General features: G+C 41.8%; 1 protein-coding gene across 2 annotated transcripts; it reads right to left on the bottom strand.

Annotated features, from left to right (window-relative positions):
* Window positions 1–3,925: 3,925 nt before the first annotated feature.
* zgc:92242 (uncharacterized protein LOC436899 homolog) lies at window positions 3,926–12,002 on the bottom strand. Of its 2 annotated transcripts, none has more exons than XM_068325910.1 (6): window positions 11,849–12,002; window positions 9,610–10,065; window positions 6,713–6,827; window positions 6,000–6,099; window positions 5,667–5,901; window positions 3,926–4,626 (listed from the first exon to the last, which is right to left on the bottom strand). In XM_068325910.1, the coding sequence occupies exons 2-6, from the start codon at window positions 9,788–9,790 to the stop codon at window positions 4,478–4,480; spliced, it is 780 nt and encodes a 259-aa protein (XP_068182011.1). In that variant the 5' UTR covers window positions 9,791–10,065; window positions 11,849–12,002; the 3' UTR covers window positions 3,926–4,477. The 2 variants fall into 2 exon arrangements, with proteins under 2 accessions (XP_068182011.1, XP_068182012.1); XM_068325911.1 differs by having other exon boundaries at window positions 9,610–9,948; window positions 11,849–11,975.
* Between the last annotated feature and the right edge of the window lie 6,930 nt (window positions 12,003–18,932).

The raw sequence follows: 18,932 nt of genomic DNA, 5'->3' as shown, positions 1-18,932 counted from the left end.
TTATACAGTATATTGTATATAGTATAGTATGATATAGTATAGTATTATAGATTGTATATAGTACAGTATTGTATTGTAGATTGTATATAGTATAGTATAGTATTATATATTGTATATAGTATAGTATAGTATTGTATTTATAGTGGATATACAGTAATATAGTATAGTATAGTATTGTATATTGTATATAGTATAGTATAGTATTGTATTTTATATTGCATATACAGTAGTATAGTATAGTATAATATTGTATATTGTATATAGTATAGTATAGTATTGTATATTATATTGCATATACAGTAGTATAGTATAGTATTGTATTGTATATTGTATATAGTATAGTATTGTATTGTATATTATATATAGTATTTTATTGCATAGATTCTAATTGTGTCTCGTGGTGTGAAATGAACGTTACGTGTTTGATGACGGTGTCTTTCCATGACTTTTGGATGGCGGGGCTGCAGACATCTGGTGGAGGTGTGACAGCGGAATCCCCCCCCCATCCACCCCCCCCATCCACCCCCCCCCAGCAAACAGTTAGCAGCTTTCAGTGAAAGGAGAGTGTGTGGAGGACGTAAATAACACTGCTTAGCGTTGCTGACTGAACTTCTGCTCTGGTTTCATGTCATTTCACATCATTTGAATAATTATTATTTGTGAAAGTTTAACCTGATAATGAATCGAAAGCTAATTTATAGAACTTGCTAACGTAATAATTGTGGTCCATTTAATGGTAACTACAACTATTAAAACACTTATTTAAAGTCTGCTATATTGACTCAAACACTTGTGAGACGTGTTTCATGACCTCACCTGTAGTTGCTGAGAGTAAGTTTGTAATGACATTACTATCCATAGTGGAGAATGATCATGTTCTCTCACATGAAAGTCTTCTGCAGTCATTAAATGTGACTTATTCTATGTTATTTTAATCAGGTTTCATGGGTTTAAAGGGGAACTCCACTACTTTCACGCTGGTTTTCTGGTGTCTTCATGTGTCCGGCCTCATCTGCTTACTGGAACTTCAACAAAACAGAAGTAATGAAATGAAAATATCTTTTTATTGTTTTAAAGGAGAATTTATACTTTATAGTCATTTACTCTTAAATTTTTCTGACTGACTGTAAAACATGTTGAAAGTAAAGTTCCTAATTTCTATGAATTAATGTTATAATCTGAAACCCAGTTTTTTAAAGTTACTTTTCTGTGCACATTTCAGAGACCGTGTACTTTTCTACACTATTACCTACACTCCTGTACTCCTGCATGAGTACAGTACATGAAAACAGCCCTGATGATCTGGGATTAGAGAGGGGGCTGTCGCTGTTTGTTGCATTTTTAGAAATGTAGGATTTGGTGTTTGTGGAGCTTGAGCCATATTTGGGCCTTCAGATCGAGATATTATCAGCTTCTATTTTGCCCCTAAAGCAGGATGTGTAATTACTAAAGCTGTTTAAAGCTGAATAATTACTAACGCTGTATGTTTCATAGTGAAATACACCATTTCAGACATGAATTTTCCCCTGATGCTGTGAGTTTATCTTGAATCATGAGTTTTTACACATCAACTCACCAAACACTAAAGTTCAGCCCAGATCTAATGAATGTGATGCTACTATATATTATCTTCAGACCTACCCACTAGATCATCTTACAGTTCATTCATTCAGAATAGCAGACATGTGTCACGGGCCTCAGACGGTCCTCGCTATGATCTTTGAAATGTATTATCACGCAAGCAAAAAGGGCATCGACGTTACGTTTCCGCTGTCCTCATTTCACCTTTCAGGCTGGACAGAAAACATCGAGTTTAGACATGAACCTTCTGGGGAGGCAAAGACGCCTGGACTCCCACGATATGCTGACAAACCCAACTCTGAGCTACTATATATATCGCACCGTATGTGACCGCTTGTGTCGAGTCACATGTCCAAAGATATATACGTATGCGTTCTGTGTGGCTGGGAGCGTGGAGGCAGCTGAGGAATAAGGAGAACTTTATTGAGTTGCTGTGACGCGCTGCTTCCCGTGACCTGTCTCCCATTTCCTCTGTCTCCTCCAGCGTCTCGCTCCACGTCTCAGTCCAAACCACATGTTGATCAGCTTTCTGTGTTCTCCGTTTGATCTGCCATGGCCTGCTTTCCGATGCAACCCACTGAATAGATAATCATTGTGTAAGAGACCACCACCAACAACCATTCTGTGTCTGCCCCTCCACGAACCCCCCTCCCCTCCCCCCTCAGACTGTATGAGGGCAGAAACAGACAAAACTGTGTCTTGACTCCCAGATGAATTCATTTGTTCTGTCTCACGCCAGAAAAGTCCATTTAAACTAATTAGGCAAATACACGATTAAAAAAACAAACACATAAAAGGTCCAATAAAAAGTCTAAATCACGTCAGGAAGACGAGGCCAGCAGGCAATCAGTGACCAAGTCAGGAGAATGTGTGACCCGACGGTTAGCGAGTAACTCCAGTTCAAACGCTCCAAACCTTAAGATTCTTTTAAAAGTGGACGTATTTCCAACTTTTAAAAGAATCCTTTTCTATTTTTCTCTCTTTTCCATTATCTGTACAAACTACAGAGGTTCAAAACGGTCACCCAGGGACTACTTTTTCCATTCTTTTTTTACGGATGTACTTCTGGACACCGGAGTCGAAAGGAAGCAATAGCCATGAGGTTCAAAACGCTGACTCAGCGCTGTAGGAGCGTGTGAAGACGTTGGTATCCTGGCCGGTTCACCAGTTCGTAACCTGTGACAGCTACATGGCCGCCAACGCCAGTCATCCTAATCACAGGAAAGCTTCTAAAAGTCCTTTTCTTGCTCGTCGGTCACCTGACATTTCTGGAAACTAACCTGAGGACAATCATCATGAGTTTCAACAGACCCCAGGCTAAAAGCCCCCGCCTCCCCTCCCTCAAACAAGACAGAAGTCAAGATGCAAACAATGGGAGTGTTTGTTGGCTCTGTGTTGAACGCTTCAGACGGACACTGGGTGAAAACAAGTTGAAACGAATTATTTAACGCGATTTTACAGCAAACTCTCGACACACGGTGAACCAAACCCCAGTTTACACAGCTGTCACACACATCTGGGGGCCCCTGTTGTCGTGGAGACAGTCGGGTTGAACGTAGCGCTCTTTAGTCACACAATAGTGACACTAATAACTATAGTTTTGACAATACTTGTTGGGCTAATTACTATTCCAACCGCTAGATTAAAACATTGATCAAATGAAGACGGTGTAACTCTGGATCCCCAGCGCTCTGTTAAAGTTCTCAAACGACATTCAGTGAGCAACACTTAGCATCGGTGCTAGCATGATTGCAGTCATTCATGTGCTTGAGCATTAGCATTTGAGCTAAATGCTAATACACGTGCGTAGACACTTATTACGACTGCGCCATTTTCCTTTATTAGAGTAATACGTGCTTGATTGCTAATATTTAGCAATTATCACCTTGCTTACACTAATCATAGCTAAGGCTCATGAATATATTATTAGGTTTTTTTGGTTAGAAACAAAAAAACCCAAAGCAGATTGTGCTGACAGGAGTGAGTACAGCATCTTTTGGGGACAATAAACTCTTTAAAAGTGATATATTGTCAGCGACTGAAAATTAATCCGGAGTGACGATGAGTCTCGAAAACGAATAGAACAAAACTGTAACGTATAAAGTTTGACACAAATCAGAATAAAGGAGCAGATCAAGGAATTTCCCACCACTTTCTTTAACATTGGAAGATGAAGTGTTTCTTGTAATAATCTTTAGTGTGTGAGTGAACTAATATTATTGATGAAGGTGTATTTTATATAATCTGTGAGTGTGCAGTGCAGCGAACAACAAACTCCTCGTGATGAGCCAGGTTCTCAGCGGTAGAGGTGTGTGATCACGCCTGAGGTGAAACCGCCTTCACAATAAAAGCCCTGGACTGATACAGTCTCCCTGTCATTTACCACAGGTTCCTTTATTTTATCCCCCCAGCACCACCATCATTGTTGATTCACCAGAGGAAGACAATTTGACAATCTGACAACAGTGAAATGACGTGTTAAATGATCCACATAGAAAAAGGTTAAAGCCATAACAAACGTGTTCCTGTGCAGGCGGGGGCTCTGCTGGTCATGTCTGAATGATAAAGCTTCATTAACTCTCTGAAGTGAACTGCAGCGGTGGTTCACCTGTCTGTCTGGATGTCTCTCTCTCTGCATCTGCCTGTCTGCAGAAACCCGGCAGCATCAAAGCTGCTGCATTTTATCATCCGCTTTGACTTCACTGGAAAAGCTTTGAGGTGTTTCTCCGGCCCCTCCCCACAGATGAGCGTCTGTCAGCTGGTCCTTGAATCAAGGCCTAAAGAAGTCTGGTTGTGGCCTCAGCATCAGACCCACACGTTAGTTCTGTCCCGGCTCATTAGGTTCTGGATAATCAGCCTGTTTGGGGTCGCGTGTTGTGCTGCAGCAGCGTGGCTCCTAGTGGACGGAAGGCGTGCCTCTGCTCTGCAGGTGAGCAGGTTTGGCAGGTAGAGGAGGTTTGCTGCAGGCAGGCGGTGTGTTCTGAGAATTATCCGTGAATGCTTTCCTGAGCTGTGCCACGCGGCCTCCGGACGTCTTTACAGTCTCTGAGTGGGCAGGAAAGAAATACAAGGAATTCATTACATATAGCAGAAATACCTATATATATAAAAACATTCAAACATTCTGACGTCTCTGGAGATCCAATATGTGTAGTGTGATAAGATATAAGAAATAAAAGCCAACAGATCAAGTACCAGGTGTGGAAATGTCCAATACCTTCTCATTATTATTATAATTTTCCCTGTTAAGTGACCTTTGTAACCTTTTGTATTCCACATTCATCCTTGTGTTTTATCTACTTTACTATTTTTATTAAACTTTTTTTTTTCCTCTGTGGTTCAATTTATGTTCATTCTACGTCTTTGTTAAGCAAAGCACTTATTTATTTAGTTCCATAATCAGCATTCCTTGTATAAAACAATCTATATATATTGAGGCTATTATTATGAGACCTATTATTACTACGACACCAACTTCATCATGTCAGCAATTTCCTTGTTAGGTGAAATTTTCAAGTCTAATTTGCTGTTTATTCCTCTAATGAGGACTGCCCCCATCTAATATTGTATTCATATGGTATCAGAAAAATGTTGAAACAAAACATCTCTTCACTGAACTTTGGACATTAAATTGCAAATTAAATGATATGAATGAGGAACTATTCCTAAACCTAACCCTATTTTAACCCTAACCTTAATCGTCATATTTTTGATGCTCAAACAAAACACAATCAGTTTATATAAAATATGATTCAAAGTTCATTTGAACTGTATTTATATAAATGTAACTATTAAATAGTCTATAGAATAATCAAGGTGACTGCACCAGCACGTAAACCGTCATGTTGTTTTTATGCTAATGACCTATAATAATCCTTCAAACAGTACATAATACATTATACACATTAATTTATTAGTATGTAAAGCAACTACTTTGTACAATGCATATATTTGTATATATTTGCTTAAACTGAACCATTTCTCCATTCATCTCCATGTTGTTGGCGTCGGTAAAGCTCTCGTTCGCTCTCAAACATTTAAAAGCTCGTATCAGGTTTCTCTTCACGTCGGTCTTGTTTTGTTACCTCTGTCCTGTGGGCCGGCCCTCTCTGTGTCTGACAGCTGCTGGGCTTTGAGCGATAGGTGGTTGCCATGACTACTAAGATGGGGCCTGTAGAGAGGAGCCCAGTCTCCGTGGTTGTCCGAGCTGCCGCCTGATTCGCTGTCGCTGTTCTCAGCCTGGTCCTTCAGGTCATCATCGGCGCTGCAGGAGTCCATGTCCTCTTCAGACGACTGGCAGTTTGGTGAAGCTGGGTCATCCTGTGTGGAAGTGGGAGACAATGTGACGCTAAGGCTCTGACACACAATTCATTTTACCCTCCTAACTTCAAACCCCACACACAAACACACAAACTCACGCTAACATCTGTAAGGGACAGCTGGATGTCGTCTTTAAAGCTCAGCTCCTGGGCCTGTCTTCCTGCTGTCTGGACGCCATTCAGATCATGGCTGTGGACCCTGTGAGACAAAGACATCCATTTGTTCTCCCACTGACGGCCGCCCCGACCTTTGAATCAATTCTCCTGTTAGTCATGGGGCTAATAACATCTAGAACCCAACAGGGCTGAGGCGACGCCGCCTTCCTGACTCGCTTCACTTCCGCTCGTCGTATTGAGGTCAGGCGTGGTTCTGTCATTTATCGACAGACGTGATGAAAGGTGGCTGAAATGTGGATGTTCTGTTGTGTTGCTCTAAAACAACCCAACAAAATTTAAAAAATACCCCAATGTCATTACAAATGAAATGTTGCTTCCATCAGATTCCTTTGGAAAAATGGACTAAATTCAACCACATGTTTGACATTTTCTCACTAATCAATATAAACATCATGTGATGAGTAGACAGAGTGGCGTCTTGTATTACTTAAAAATACAGTTAGTTATTTCATTTCAATTTTTCTTTTACACAAATCCATCATTAACTACTGATTATTCCTTTTATCCTACAGCTGTGTGTCTAAGCTGCTTGACTTCTGCAGTAGCACTAGTTTTATTCATCCTCATTGTATTTAAATTACAGCACAAACCAGTGGGTTACTGGTCTGAGGTGACACCTGTGTGTTTTCGTCTACCTGTGGTTCAGGAGGCTCTGCAGCAGCTTGGAGGACCTGAACTCGTCCACCTCTCCGATCACGCTGACGCTCACGTCCCCGTCCCGACCCAACAACCAGCTCACCTGTTTGTAAACTAGAAGAAACACGAACAAACGGATGACAATTTTATTTATGGGCCAGATTCTGATGAAAACAATTTTCTAAGATGTTCTTATAGATATTATCCAGAAGGTGGCGCTGTAACACAAGTATCTGGTTTGGGTAACTTGACAGCTCTCCTTTCTGTTATTGCTATTAATCCCTTCTGTGTCGACTTGTCTTCAGCAGAATGAAAAAACATTATTTTATTAATATTGGTGATAAAAAAAAAGATAAAACGCAGCTTAGAGTAAACGGAAACAGTCGGTTGTGTAACCGTGACCTTGTGTGTGGGCAGATTGACCTGGGAAAGTTTGACGGAACCTCCCTGCCAGGGGGGAAACAGCTGATATTTGAACTACAAGCTGAACCAGCAGAAAGGAGGGACAGAACCTTTTAATTACTCTTTTTTTTCTAATAAAAATGTAACTAAAGATAAAGATTCTGGATCCTCCCCCACAGATACATTTCATTCAAGGAATGAAGTTATTAAGAAGTTCCCAATTCATGAAATTATCATGAATAATAATCACTTCACAAAGTTTATTGCAAATCGAAGGGAAAAAAAAAGTGTAATTTTCAAAAATGAGAAGATGAAAAAAATAAATAACTGGGATTAAATTTCACAAAATATTAAAGGACACATTTGAACCAATTACAGCGTTTAGACCTTGAGACCGATCTCACTGACAGAATGAGCCTCAAGATTAATTATCATCAACCTAAGAGAAGAAAAAGCTGCAGATGATGAATGTTCCTACATAGTAAACGTTATGCTGTCAGGACTTTGTTGTTGTGTTCAGAAAGGTTCATGAAAAATATTAACCAGCTTTTGAGATGAGTTGTGTTCTCCATTATGTAATCTTCATGTTACAAAATACGGAAATAAATTTCTTTACTTTTACACCTCGTAAAACGGCGATAATAGTCACCTGATTGTTACCTGTTATTGTGACGCAGTGGCCAGAAATGCATCCCAGCCCTGTGGGTTAACAGGTGTTTTCCATGACAGGACAGTGCCTGATAACAGCTCAACGCTCACCGTGACATCACTGAACTCTACCTTTACAGGAACCAATGAAAATCGCTGCATATTCAGTCGAGGCTAAAGGAGCTGTAGAAACGCGCCACTATCATCAGCAAACAGTGACTCCGTACATTTAACAAAAACCAGTAGACAGTCGTGTCCTGGTAGCGCGCTTTCATGCTCACTCGATGCCAAACTTTGATTACAGGACACACATTCCTCAGTCGCGGAGCTGAGGTATCTTTAACACACCCATAACCCAAGCAGAAACATACATTACATAACACAAATGTGTCTTTCAGTGTTTATTTAACATTTAGAGGCCTGCACACACTCTCAATGATTGCCTTTCCCAGCAGCAAGCCACTAGACAAAGAATGGAAGAGGTCTAACTGGATTGTACGTTGTGTAACCCAAACAATCACACAACACACTCGCTGACCTCTCAGGTGACACGGTACAGATTGGTCAAACAAAGGACGTAACTGAATATATGGTTTAAGGTGCGTCCACGCCCTACACCACTGGGCTTAATCAATCGTATTCAGGTTTCAGGCTGTGGAGCCACTGGAGTGGTGGTGACAGAGACATCTGTCACACACACACACACACACACACACACACACACACACACACACACACACACACACACACACACACACACACACACACACACACACACACACACACACACACACACACACGCGCAGTGTTACACACAGTGTCATTGTGCAGCAGGTTGGGGGAGGTGGCAGCACGTCAGTGAGTCAGAGGGAATGGTAGATGGAAGGATGAGGACGGGTCAGCAGCCCTCAGGTCAGATTAGCGTGGATTAATCACATCAATCCGAACGGACGCACTCTGAGTTAAGAAAACCTCAATCATGTTATAGGATTAACACGTTTGTTAAAACACACATTTAGCACCCAGGAAGTAATAATATCAACTATGATTACAGAGGAAAGAGAGGAATCAGATTCCATAAAAGTTTTTTTCATGCTGTGGACAAAGCAGTAAAAATGTTTTCCATCATTTTATCGAGTTTGTTTCTCATTAGATTTCATTATTGAAGTAGATTTCCACTGTCTTTGTTCTATTTCTAAGCCGTCACAACATTTTTAGGAAGGAAAATAATCAAATTCAACCCACCAACCAATAACTCATGTGACACATCTCACCTGTGGTGAGGCTGGAGTCGTGGATATTTTTATGGAGTTATGTAATCAAAATATGGATTTTCTTGCCATGTAAAGTTTGGTGGTGAAAGATGTTACCGTCTTCCACTTATGTCCTGGAAAGTAAGATTTAGGAAGTAGTTGAATATTCCCATTGCAGCTGAGAGTCATCAATATGAACCAGTTGAACCAGTAGAGAGAGACTGGTTAGCCAAGCTATGAATCTGAAAAGCATGTTTCCGACTATTGGTTTCAAAGTGAAAGATTTGACCTTACTGAACCCTAAACAGGCGCTTGTTAAATAAATGTGTGGTTTAGGGGTCACATTAGTGTAAACACATCATGGTGTCATTAGATCTGACATGTTGGAGTTGTGCTCTTTAAATGAGACCATGTCGGAGGAACACCTATGCTGCTATCAATCTGAACACGTCGTTCCTGAACGCCACATGTTCCAACTGAGCAGGTTATGCCCCCCTGGAGACGGTTCCCACACTGCAGTGTGAGGGAATGAGATGTGCCGTGTGTGTGTGTGTGTGTGTGTGTGTGTTCCAGTGGAACCAGTTGGCCTGTACCTTTCTTGGGCCTGTTGTTGTTCTTGTCTCCTCCTTCCCTCTCCTCCTTCTCCTCCCTCTCTCTCCAGCGGCGAACCTGCTCCTCTCTCATCTTGAAGAAGAGGACCCTCTTCTGCTCCTCGCTGAGGGCCTCCAGCACCTCAGGCTCCACCCACATGTCCTCCAGGATCTTAGCCAGCATCCTGCCTCTTTATCTGGGTACCGGGGATGACGATCAGCCCCTCTCTCCTCCGTCTGATGGGTTGTATTTCAGTGGGGGGGGGGGCGTTGAGATGACTTCTTTGACCTGCTCCAGAGTCAGGTTCCCGTTTCTCTGAAGGATGCGGGATCAGGTGCAGCCTTGTGGCACGCACGCACACACACACACACACACACACACACACACACACACACACACACACACACACACACACGCACACACACACACACACGCTGTGTGTCTGGATCAACAGAGCTCTGAAGGTGGATGCAGAGAGAGAGAGATGATATCCATTATACTGTTTTGTTCCCCTCCATTCATTCAGTCCCGTTCAGGCTGGCCGTACACAACAGGCCCAAAACAAACACACCACAATGCCAAATGTAGAGTGTGTGTTGATGAGTGTGTGTGCAGTATTTACTCTGCATGTACTCCAGCAGACAGCCAGAATGACAGGAGAACAGGGGCTTATTAAATATGTCAACACACACAGACAGCATGTCTAGGATTGTATGCTATCTCAGGGTTACACACACACACACACATACGCAGAGCACACACACACAAACACACACCTACCAGGCGGCTGTTTTTAGCACCTTATCCTCACAGAGTGACATCAGCAGGTCGTTGTTGCTCTTTTAGAAAAACCTTCAAGATCACAATCCCAGAAAACAACCTTCACCTTCAGGTGTGTGTGTCGGTGTGTGTGTGTGTGTGTGTGTGTAAACACACTGCGGACAGGCAGCTCCTACTACCCTGTACACACTGCGGAGAGATTTGAACCTGCGAGTCAGTGCCTGAGAGCCAATGGGGTTGGAGCTGAGGGATAGCGCTTCACCAATCCGCTGCTAGGGCCGGTCACATATTACAGTGAAGCGGTATCTGTTCAGGAAACAATAATATCACCGCTGATGTTGGCGTTTCAGGCGCGGCCGTCGAACCAGACAATACACCGACTTGTACTTAAGCAACTCTCTGATTGTGTGTGTTTTTTGTGCAGGACTGAGGCAACAATTGCGCAAATACAATGAAGTAAGATTAATGGTAAAGGTCTGATAGCGAGGGGGATTCGCTGATTTGATTTCTTGCTGTGTCAGAGATGAGGAGACTGATACCACTGTCATGTCTGTACAGCCTGTAAATGAAATTAGCTGGTCTGGAAATGGAATTTGAATGAACTTATACGCGAAATAGCAATTTAGAATTTCATTTTGAATACAGGAAAAAAAAAACACTTTTCCATCTCAGAGAAAAGAAACAGTGTTTGAAAGTTGTCACCTATTTCTTTTTTTTTTTTTTTACACTAAGCTGATCTCCTGGCTGAAACGCCACACACCGAAGACATGAGAGGATGTCTTTCTTCTCCTGTAACGTCTGGCATTAAAGTGTTGTGTGGGTGTATTTCCCAGCATGCCTTTCTGTTCTTCGGGTCAGGAGAACTGTGGGTCAGGATAACCGATATGAATTATGAGAAGTGGGCAACAGGTTCGACTTCTGTACGTTTGAAGGTAAACTCTCAGCCAGTTGGTTTGTCTTTAAATGTGCGGCAGTTTTATTGCACCATTAATCACAGTCCCAGCATGCTCTGAATCGTTCACCCGTACAGCAGGTAGTCCTTTATTCAGTTTGGGGGGCGAGGTCACGCCGGTGACATCTGTCAGTGAGGCGCTCTGATTGACTCAAACGGTGTTTTCCTCACACACAGCTTGAAACTGATTTTACTTTCTACACCTGAACGCTAATCTAGAATCACACACCGATGACAAAGTGAACACACACAGGGGGCTCAGCATCTACGCTCCCACCCCCCCCAAAAAAAACATAAAGACATCAGACTACGACGCTCTGCCAAGATGTAGGGAAAGATGTAGATGTGTGTGTGTGTGTGTGTGTGTGTGTGTGGCATACTGAGAGGAAAGTTTCCAAAGTCTTCTCAGTCTGGCCGACACACAGAAGAGAGGGTGGGAGATAAATGGACTCAGACGGGCCACAGAATGACAATCACACACAGAAAGAAAGAAAAAAAAGAGGACTTACTCAGTGGCCGCCAGTCAGGAGCATCTCCCAGCGCTGCTCTGAGGTTCAGCAGTGAGTGCCCAATGATGAGTGTGTGTGTGCGTGTGTGTGTGTGTGAGTGTGTGTGTGTAGGAGGAGGAGGGTGATTCAGTCGTCAGCAGCAGTGGTATGCAGGCTCAGCCCCGCTCCGCTGCATTTGTACTGAATAGGAGTGGGACGTCTCTGACATCACTGCATTCATCTCTCTCTCCCCTCCTTTCGTTCCAATCCTTCGCTTTACGTCTCATTTACATGCCTTCAATGCTAAAGAGGAGAAATAATAACAGTCTCTTCGAATGTAAAGTGAAATGCGTCTCCTTCCAGATAAAGCTATAAATAACATTTTAATCTGCTCCCTGGTGACATTTAGCAGCATTCAAGGCCTGGAGGAAATTAATTTCCCCTGACAGCCTCTGTGACCTTCCCATACGGAGCACACAGGAAATGGGGGTGGTCTCTCCTTTACTGTATTCACTGTTTTAATTTGATCTTAAAAACTCCTGCATAACTCCAGTTGTTCCTCTTCTACAAACAGGAAGTCCTGCTGCCTTTGTGTGAAGTCATTAAACATAACAACACATGTGCAGGAAGGAACCTGGATCTTTTTTTTTTTCCCGTCAACAGGTTGTTGACACACGACGACCTTGTTATGCATTTATTCCACTGCTGTGGTGCCAAATCTGAGTCCTGTCGCAGCTACGTGAATGCGATTGTAAAATCTGGTATTCAGTGTATGGATGATTAATCAGTCACCTGACCAGTACTCACCTGTCAGACAGGTAACAGGTTACTTTATAAAACACTGGTAAATGACGACAGAGGAGCGTATCTACTGTTTAACTCCTTTTGACCTCCGTGGAGGAGGTAATGTTTTTGTGTTGGTCTGTTCCTGTTAGTGGGATTACACAGTAACGATAACTCAACACACTTTCATTAAACTTCATGGGGGGGGGGGGTTCACATCAGAGAAGATCCCTTCACTTTCTAGATAAAGAGAGAGAATCTGGCGTTCTGAAAGTTCTGCTTTGAGCATTGAAGAACAGAACTTTATGGATTGTATTTTAAAAAAACCCCAAAACGCTTACACAATAAATTGCATTTGAAATAAAATGAAATTGACTGCTAATTTGCAGTCCTCGTCCCTGTCATGACTGTAACCTCTTCACTGATTCTTCTTATTGTGAACGTGGTGGAAACAGTCAGTCAAACTGAGCCCTGAGGTGACTTTCAGTGTTTGACAGTTTGGACAAACTGGGTCCATTCTGTATTGTGTGTATGAGAATGAATGGGAACATTGAGAGACAAAAAAACCACACACACACACACAACTACTTATTCAACTGTGTTTATTGTGATGTTTTAGAGATAAGTCTATTACATTTATTCTGAATCAAATTCATTTCATCAAACGAGACATCAGAGAGGTCAGCGAGACTAAATCCACTCAGCTGACGTTATGCAAAAAGAAACCACCGCTGTCATCGGTCCATAGTTGGATTTCCTGCAAAACCAGTGTTTAGTGAAACCAGACCCTGGCTGTTTGTCTCTGTGTGTCACTGGTATCAGGTCAGAGGGCTCAAGGCCTACACACACACACACACACACACACACACACACACACACACACACACACACACACACACACACGTACACACGCACGCACGGATGCACACACACAAACAGACATACAAACTTCTTCTGCTGTTTTTACGAGGACCAACATTTCATTTTTGGAGTCAATTATCACTTATTAAATAAAGTCTGAGCTCCAGCCAATAATAGTAATGTGGCCTCATATTAATTATATAATCACATTCTTTTTTTTCTTTTTTTTAATCCTGGAGAACTACATGTCCTAAGACTAATATTAAGATAAGAATGAGAGTAAGTGAAATATCATGTTGACCAATCCTCATTGTGTCTACATTTTGATCATTGCTGACCAGAAGGTAAGGTTGAAGGCTGTGACCGAACCTGCAGTTGGTATTTATTAGGAGTTATTTTATTAAGGTTAGGCTTTTAATAATCACTTCTCCTCCTGTTCTTCTTTGGGGTCTGGGTCAGCTGTGTCAGGGGAACACAAACACGAAGGACCAATGGATGAAACATAAATATGCCAGCATGAGTCTTGGTCAGTTTAAGATGAGTTATGTGTTTATTTATGTGGGCCTCCTGTCTCCTATTTATGTAGCTGGTCGATGGGACCATCCCCTGATCTGACCTCATGGAAACAGCTTTTAAACTCGGGTTGTGCGGTGAAGAGGAATTGTAATGAAACGGGTTATAATTTTCCACAGCTTGTTATCTATCTGCATTTCCCTGTCAGGCACACCTAGGGAAAGCCCCGTGAGTTGATCTGAATCCATGTGGAGAGGATTAGGCATGCGGGTCAAATCAAATGGTAATTCTGCTTGTACAGCGCCCTCAGCTGGAGGAAATAAGAACAGCAACTCAGTAAGGATCCTGGAGTTGTTTTTATGTCTTGTTTTTACAATTGTTATCAGGAAATTAACAGGTAATACCATAAAATCAGGAGATCCAATTGTAAAAAAAGATTTATTTGTTCTTTACCTTGAAAATCAAAGTTACACTACATTCAAATAAATTATGACTAAATGAAAAATGACATGTAAACCCAAACACTCCTATTGCCTCATTGACACACTTGCTAGAGAGTGAAGCTGCATTTTAATTATGATGATTATTATTGTGGGAATTTTTGGAGAAATTAGGGAAGTATTTACAAATCTACATTTAAAAATAAAAACTATTTGAATATTTTTTTGGGAAAAAATATCACAGGAGTTTCATCCATCATTGATGTTAAGTTGTATTTTTGTATGAGGCAAGCAGTTCTTTTAAATATTTGTTTAATTTGCTGATTTGCATTAGCATTTTCACCTTTAACCTCTGGTATTAAACACACATCAAAAGGAATGAGTCAAACAGAAGCATCCAGTAAATCTTATTTCTCATCTCCCTTCGTTTCTTCAGTGTCTCCATGTGCTATTTTGTAATTTTCTGTACATCTTAATACGGTTACAGGTTTGGAGTATTATCCGAATCACTTTCTTCTATAACCATTATACTTTACTTTCTGTCAGTCGTTTTAAAGTCCCATTCAGTAACACCAAACACATTTTCAATGGTAAAACTATTGGTATTCCTGCAGTCGTCCCCTCAACCGGCCCATGTTTAATGCATGCTGCCCACTCTTTGAAAAGGAGCTGCATTTGCATGAGTTCTCATGAGGGACATATGTGGTTAAATAGACCACAAGGAAACTTTAGTCCCAGAAGTAATATCACTGTTTGAGCAACCTGTGTTGGAGAATGCACCCCTGGGTTGTCACAGTAATGTGTTGCCATGAGACTGTATGCATTTCTACACGGTTTGCGCAATCAGGTTTTAGCTGACTTCATAAAAACATGTATAATTGTAATATCAGGTAGAGGCTGCAAGCATCCATTGTAGATATTAATGCACTCCTGTCCTGACTGATACTCTGAGCTCATCTTACTGTTGTCTGGTTTGTATGGTTTGTATGTGAAGGCCTTTATTGTGTGTGGTTTGAAGCATCGTTAATAGAATTTTGTGGCTACATGGGGATAGTGGAAGAAGACAAATTATTAACAATCATGTGATTGTGGTGAATGTGTCAGCCAGCACTCACATGTATTTGGACACTTGGCAAATGTAAGTCCAATAATTCAATCCTAGTTGTGGTTTGGTCCCAACCTCTCCTGACAGAAATATCTGCCTCTTTAGAGTCCAAATGTTCCATCATATTCAGCAGCTAGTCACTAACTTTGTATGTCTGCTGTTTGGTGCAGGCTAGTTAGCATACAATAGACTTTTAGTGTGTCAGCTAAAAATAGCTGCATCTGAGAACAAGGTTGATGAAAGCTGCGGAAGACAAGCAGTTCAGTTTTCTTCCATAAAACCGAAACCACAGGCTGAAAGATGCTAAAGAGCGCACATAACTTAGAGGATGGGATACCTGATATTAGTCTGTGTGGTCAAAATGAGCAGCTTCACACAACCCCAGCTACTTGAGTTATTGTTAACATATAAATACTGATCAATGATGCAATATTTTGGAACATACTGGATCTCATGTGAAGCTAAAACACTAGTAAAAATACATTATTATCAATTAAAGGCAGTGGAGCAGGCCATACATTACAGCCTAATGGTAGCCTGTTAGCTTACACAGAGGAATGTGTGCATGCGTGCGTGTGTGTGTGTGTGTGTGTATGTGTGTGTGTGTGTGTGTGTGTGTGTGTGTGTGTGTGTGTGTGTGTGTGTGTGTGTGTGTGTATGTAAGCTGCCACCTCCAAACAGGTGACTCACTGTAACAGCATCCATCAAACGGAATGAGTGAGCTCATCGGAGGGAGACCGTCTGATGGACCCGTATGGAACCAGACTCCCAGACGCAGTCACACACCTCCACATTCAAACCAAGACCCAGTGCTGGAGTGTGGCACCGTTGCTATGGCGACTGGTTTGTCCTTTGACCTGGCCGCCCAACAGACTGACAGCTGGCTCACACACATCACACAATCACGCACGCACGCACGCACGCACGCACGCACACACACACACACAATAACGGCTTTTCCATAAATAAACAATGGACAGTTGTCTGTAGTTTTCCCTGGGGAGACTTTGTGGAACCTGATGTCAATCACTTCATCTTCATCACTTCCAGGAGGAGAGAGTACAGCAGACAAATCCTGTTCACCTTTACGTAGTGGATTAGAATTAAATCTGTTATATCTCTCAGCTCCGGCTGTAAGACTAAATAGACAAACACTATTTTGCTGATGATGTTTGTCTGTAGGTGAGCTTTAGTCCTACGTCACAACCCTACATGCCCCACTCCGCAGAGACTTCCTCTTTAGTCTTTCTCACTTTCCCACCACACACAGCCACTATAACCCTCTCTGTTTCTGTCTTTCTTCTCCCCTTCAAATCTGACAATCATTGTTGGCTGACATTACAAGTGGAAAACGATATGCTGTATATTTTGTAGAAGTGGTGACAGAATCATCTTATCACAGCGACCGCTTTAACGCTCACCCAAGCCTCTTGTGGGAATGTCACCACAGAAACCAGATTTAAAAACTGATGCTGCAAAAATGGAAATATTTATCACAATATAACAAATATAATCAACACTGTGTGACCTCGTTTGGCAAGGGATGGGATGTAGGTTCATTTAAATGTTAAAGTGTCACACTGCTGCTTTAAGGACAAGTCACAAAACAGTCACAGGTGGAAGCGATGCTCAGATGAGGACTCTCTTCGCCACTCGCTGTCACATGCAGGGATGTGTGTGACTGTAGCCATGCTTATGGATGTAATGACCCAGATGAGAGCACACACACACATGCTGACATGTTCCCACAAGTGCTGATGTATTACACCTTCTGCTTCAGCCATAATCACTGCTAATGAGGTCGGCAAAGGAGCCCAATGCATAGCTGTGCAGCTAAATATTTACCTGCAAAATGAAGGTCGTCATTACTGGGGGAGGACAGGGAGTTATATTCATGCAAGGATGGAGAAAAATTGAAAGTGCTAAAACGTGCCTCTTGCTGCACTGTCTTTCTAAAATGTAATAGATTAACAGATTGTACATCATGCTTTTACATTGTGCAGCTGTCCATTTCAACAATGCACCAGTGTCCACAGGTTGGTATTTAATAACTTGAAAGCCTTCTGTTGCACAAAGTATTTAATACTTTAGGATGTTGGTAGTTAGATTTGGAGTTAGAGGAAGTTAATTGAAAAACTTGATGTTGATTAATGCTGAATTTAGTTTATCTGGGCATAAAATAAACCTAGCTTTCTAAAAAATGCCCAGTGAATATCTCTGAATGTCACCAATTAACAAAAACTTCAAAGAAATCTGTTAACAAACAAAACTGAAATGTCTCTTCGAAAACAATGGCAAATGCAAAAGAAAAAGTTACTCCACACCATATACTTTAAAAACAGCAGTTACATTTGTGATGTTAAAATAATTGAACAAAGCAACAGAAGTTAAATCTGAGTTTACACTTTTAGGTGATGTATCTATTCTGAAATTGGGTTACAGCCAGGCTAATAGTCGCTTTTGCTTTAGCTTGTCATGCTAGGCTAACCTTAACTCCTCCTTGCCTAACCCTACCCCTAACCTTGACCCTAACCCTAACCGTAACCGTAACCGTAAAAGTAAACCTTAACCTAACCCTAACCCTAACCCTAACCCTTACCCTAACCCTAACCCTAACCCTAACCCTAACCCTAACCATAACCCTAACCATAACCCTAATCCCAACCCTAACCCTAAACCTAAACCTAGTCCCAATCCTAAAGCTAACCCTAACTCTAACTCTAATCCCAACTCTGAACCTAACCCTAACCCTAATCCCAACCGTAACCTTAACCCTAAACCCTCCCTAACCCGAAACATAAACCTAACCCTAATCCCAACCTGGGTTTCTCTTCACTTTTCTTTATCTTAGAAACTTCTAATCAGAGAGCGTTATCCTGCGGGCTAATCAAGTAAATCCATGGTGTCAGCTGCCCTCGACACTTCCTGCTCTCTCTCCTCCGACTTCTTTGCTGGTTTTATTGGAGTGAAACAATTGACCACCCAAGGCCACACAGGTAAGTGCGTGATGACGCAACTCCACATGACAAAAAGTTAGGGAACCTAACAGATTTTGATATATTAATAATGAACTTTAAAAAAAACACTAAATTTTATTAGATTAGATTTTCACCCCGGTTACACAACCCTAACCCTAATCCCAACCCTAACCCTAAACCTAACCCTTACCCTAAACGTAACCCTAATCTCAACCCTAGCACTGAACCTAACCCTAACCCCAACCCTAAACCCAACCCCTAAATTTAACCCTAATCCCAACCCTAACCCTGATCCAAACCCTAACCCTAACCCTAACCCTAAACATAATACCAACCCTAATGCTTACCCTAACCCTAGTCCCAACCCTAACCTTAACCCTAAACCTACCCCTAAACCGAACCCTAATCCTAAACCTAATCCCAAC

The sequence above is a fragment of the Antennarius striatus genome, chromosome 10, assembly GCF_040054535.1.
Source record: "Antennarius striatus isolate MH-2024 chromosome 10, ASM4005453v1, whole genome shotgun sequence".
NCBI classification, from domain to species: domain Eukaryota; kingdom Metazoa; phylum Chordata; class Actinopteri; order Lophiiformes; family Antennariidae; genus Antennarius; species Antennarius striatus.
Note: the sequence above shows the minus strand (reverse complement) of the source record. Positions and strands in the feature narration are given on the sequence as shown.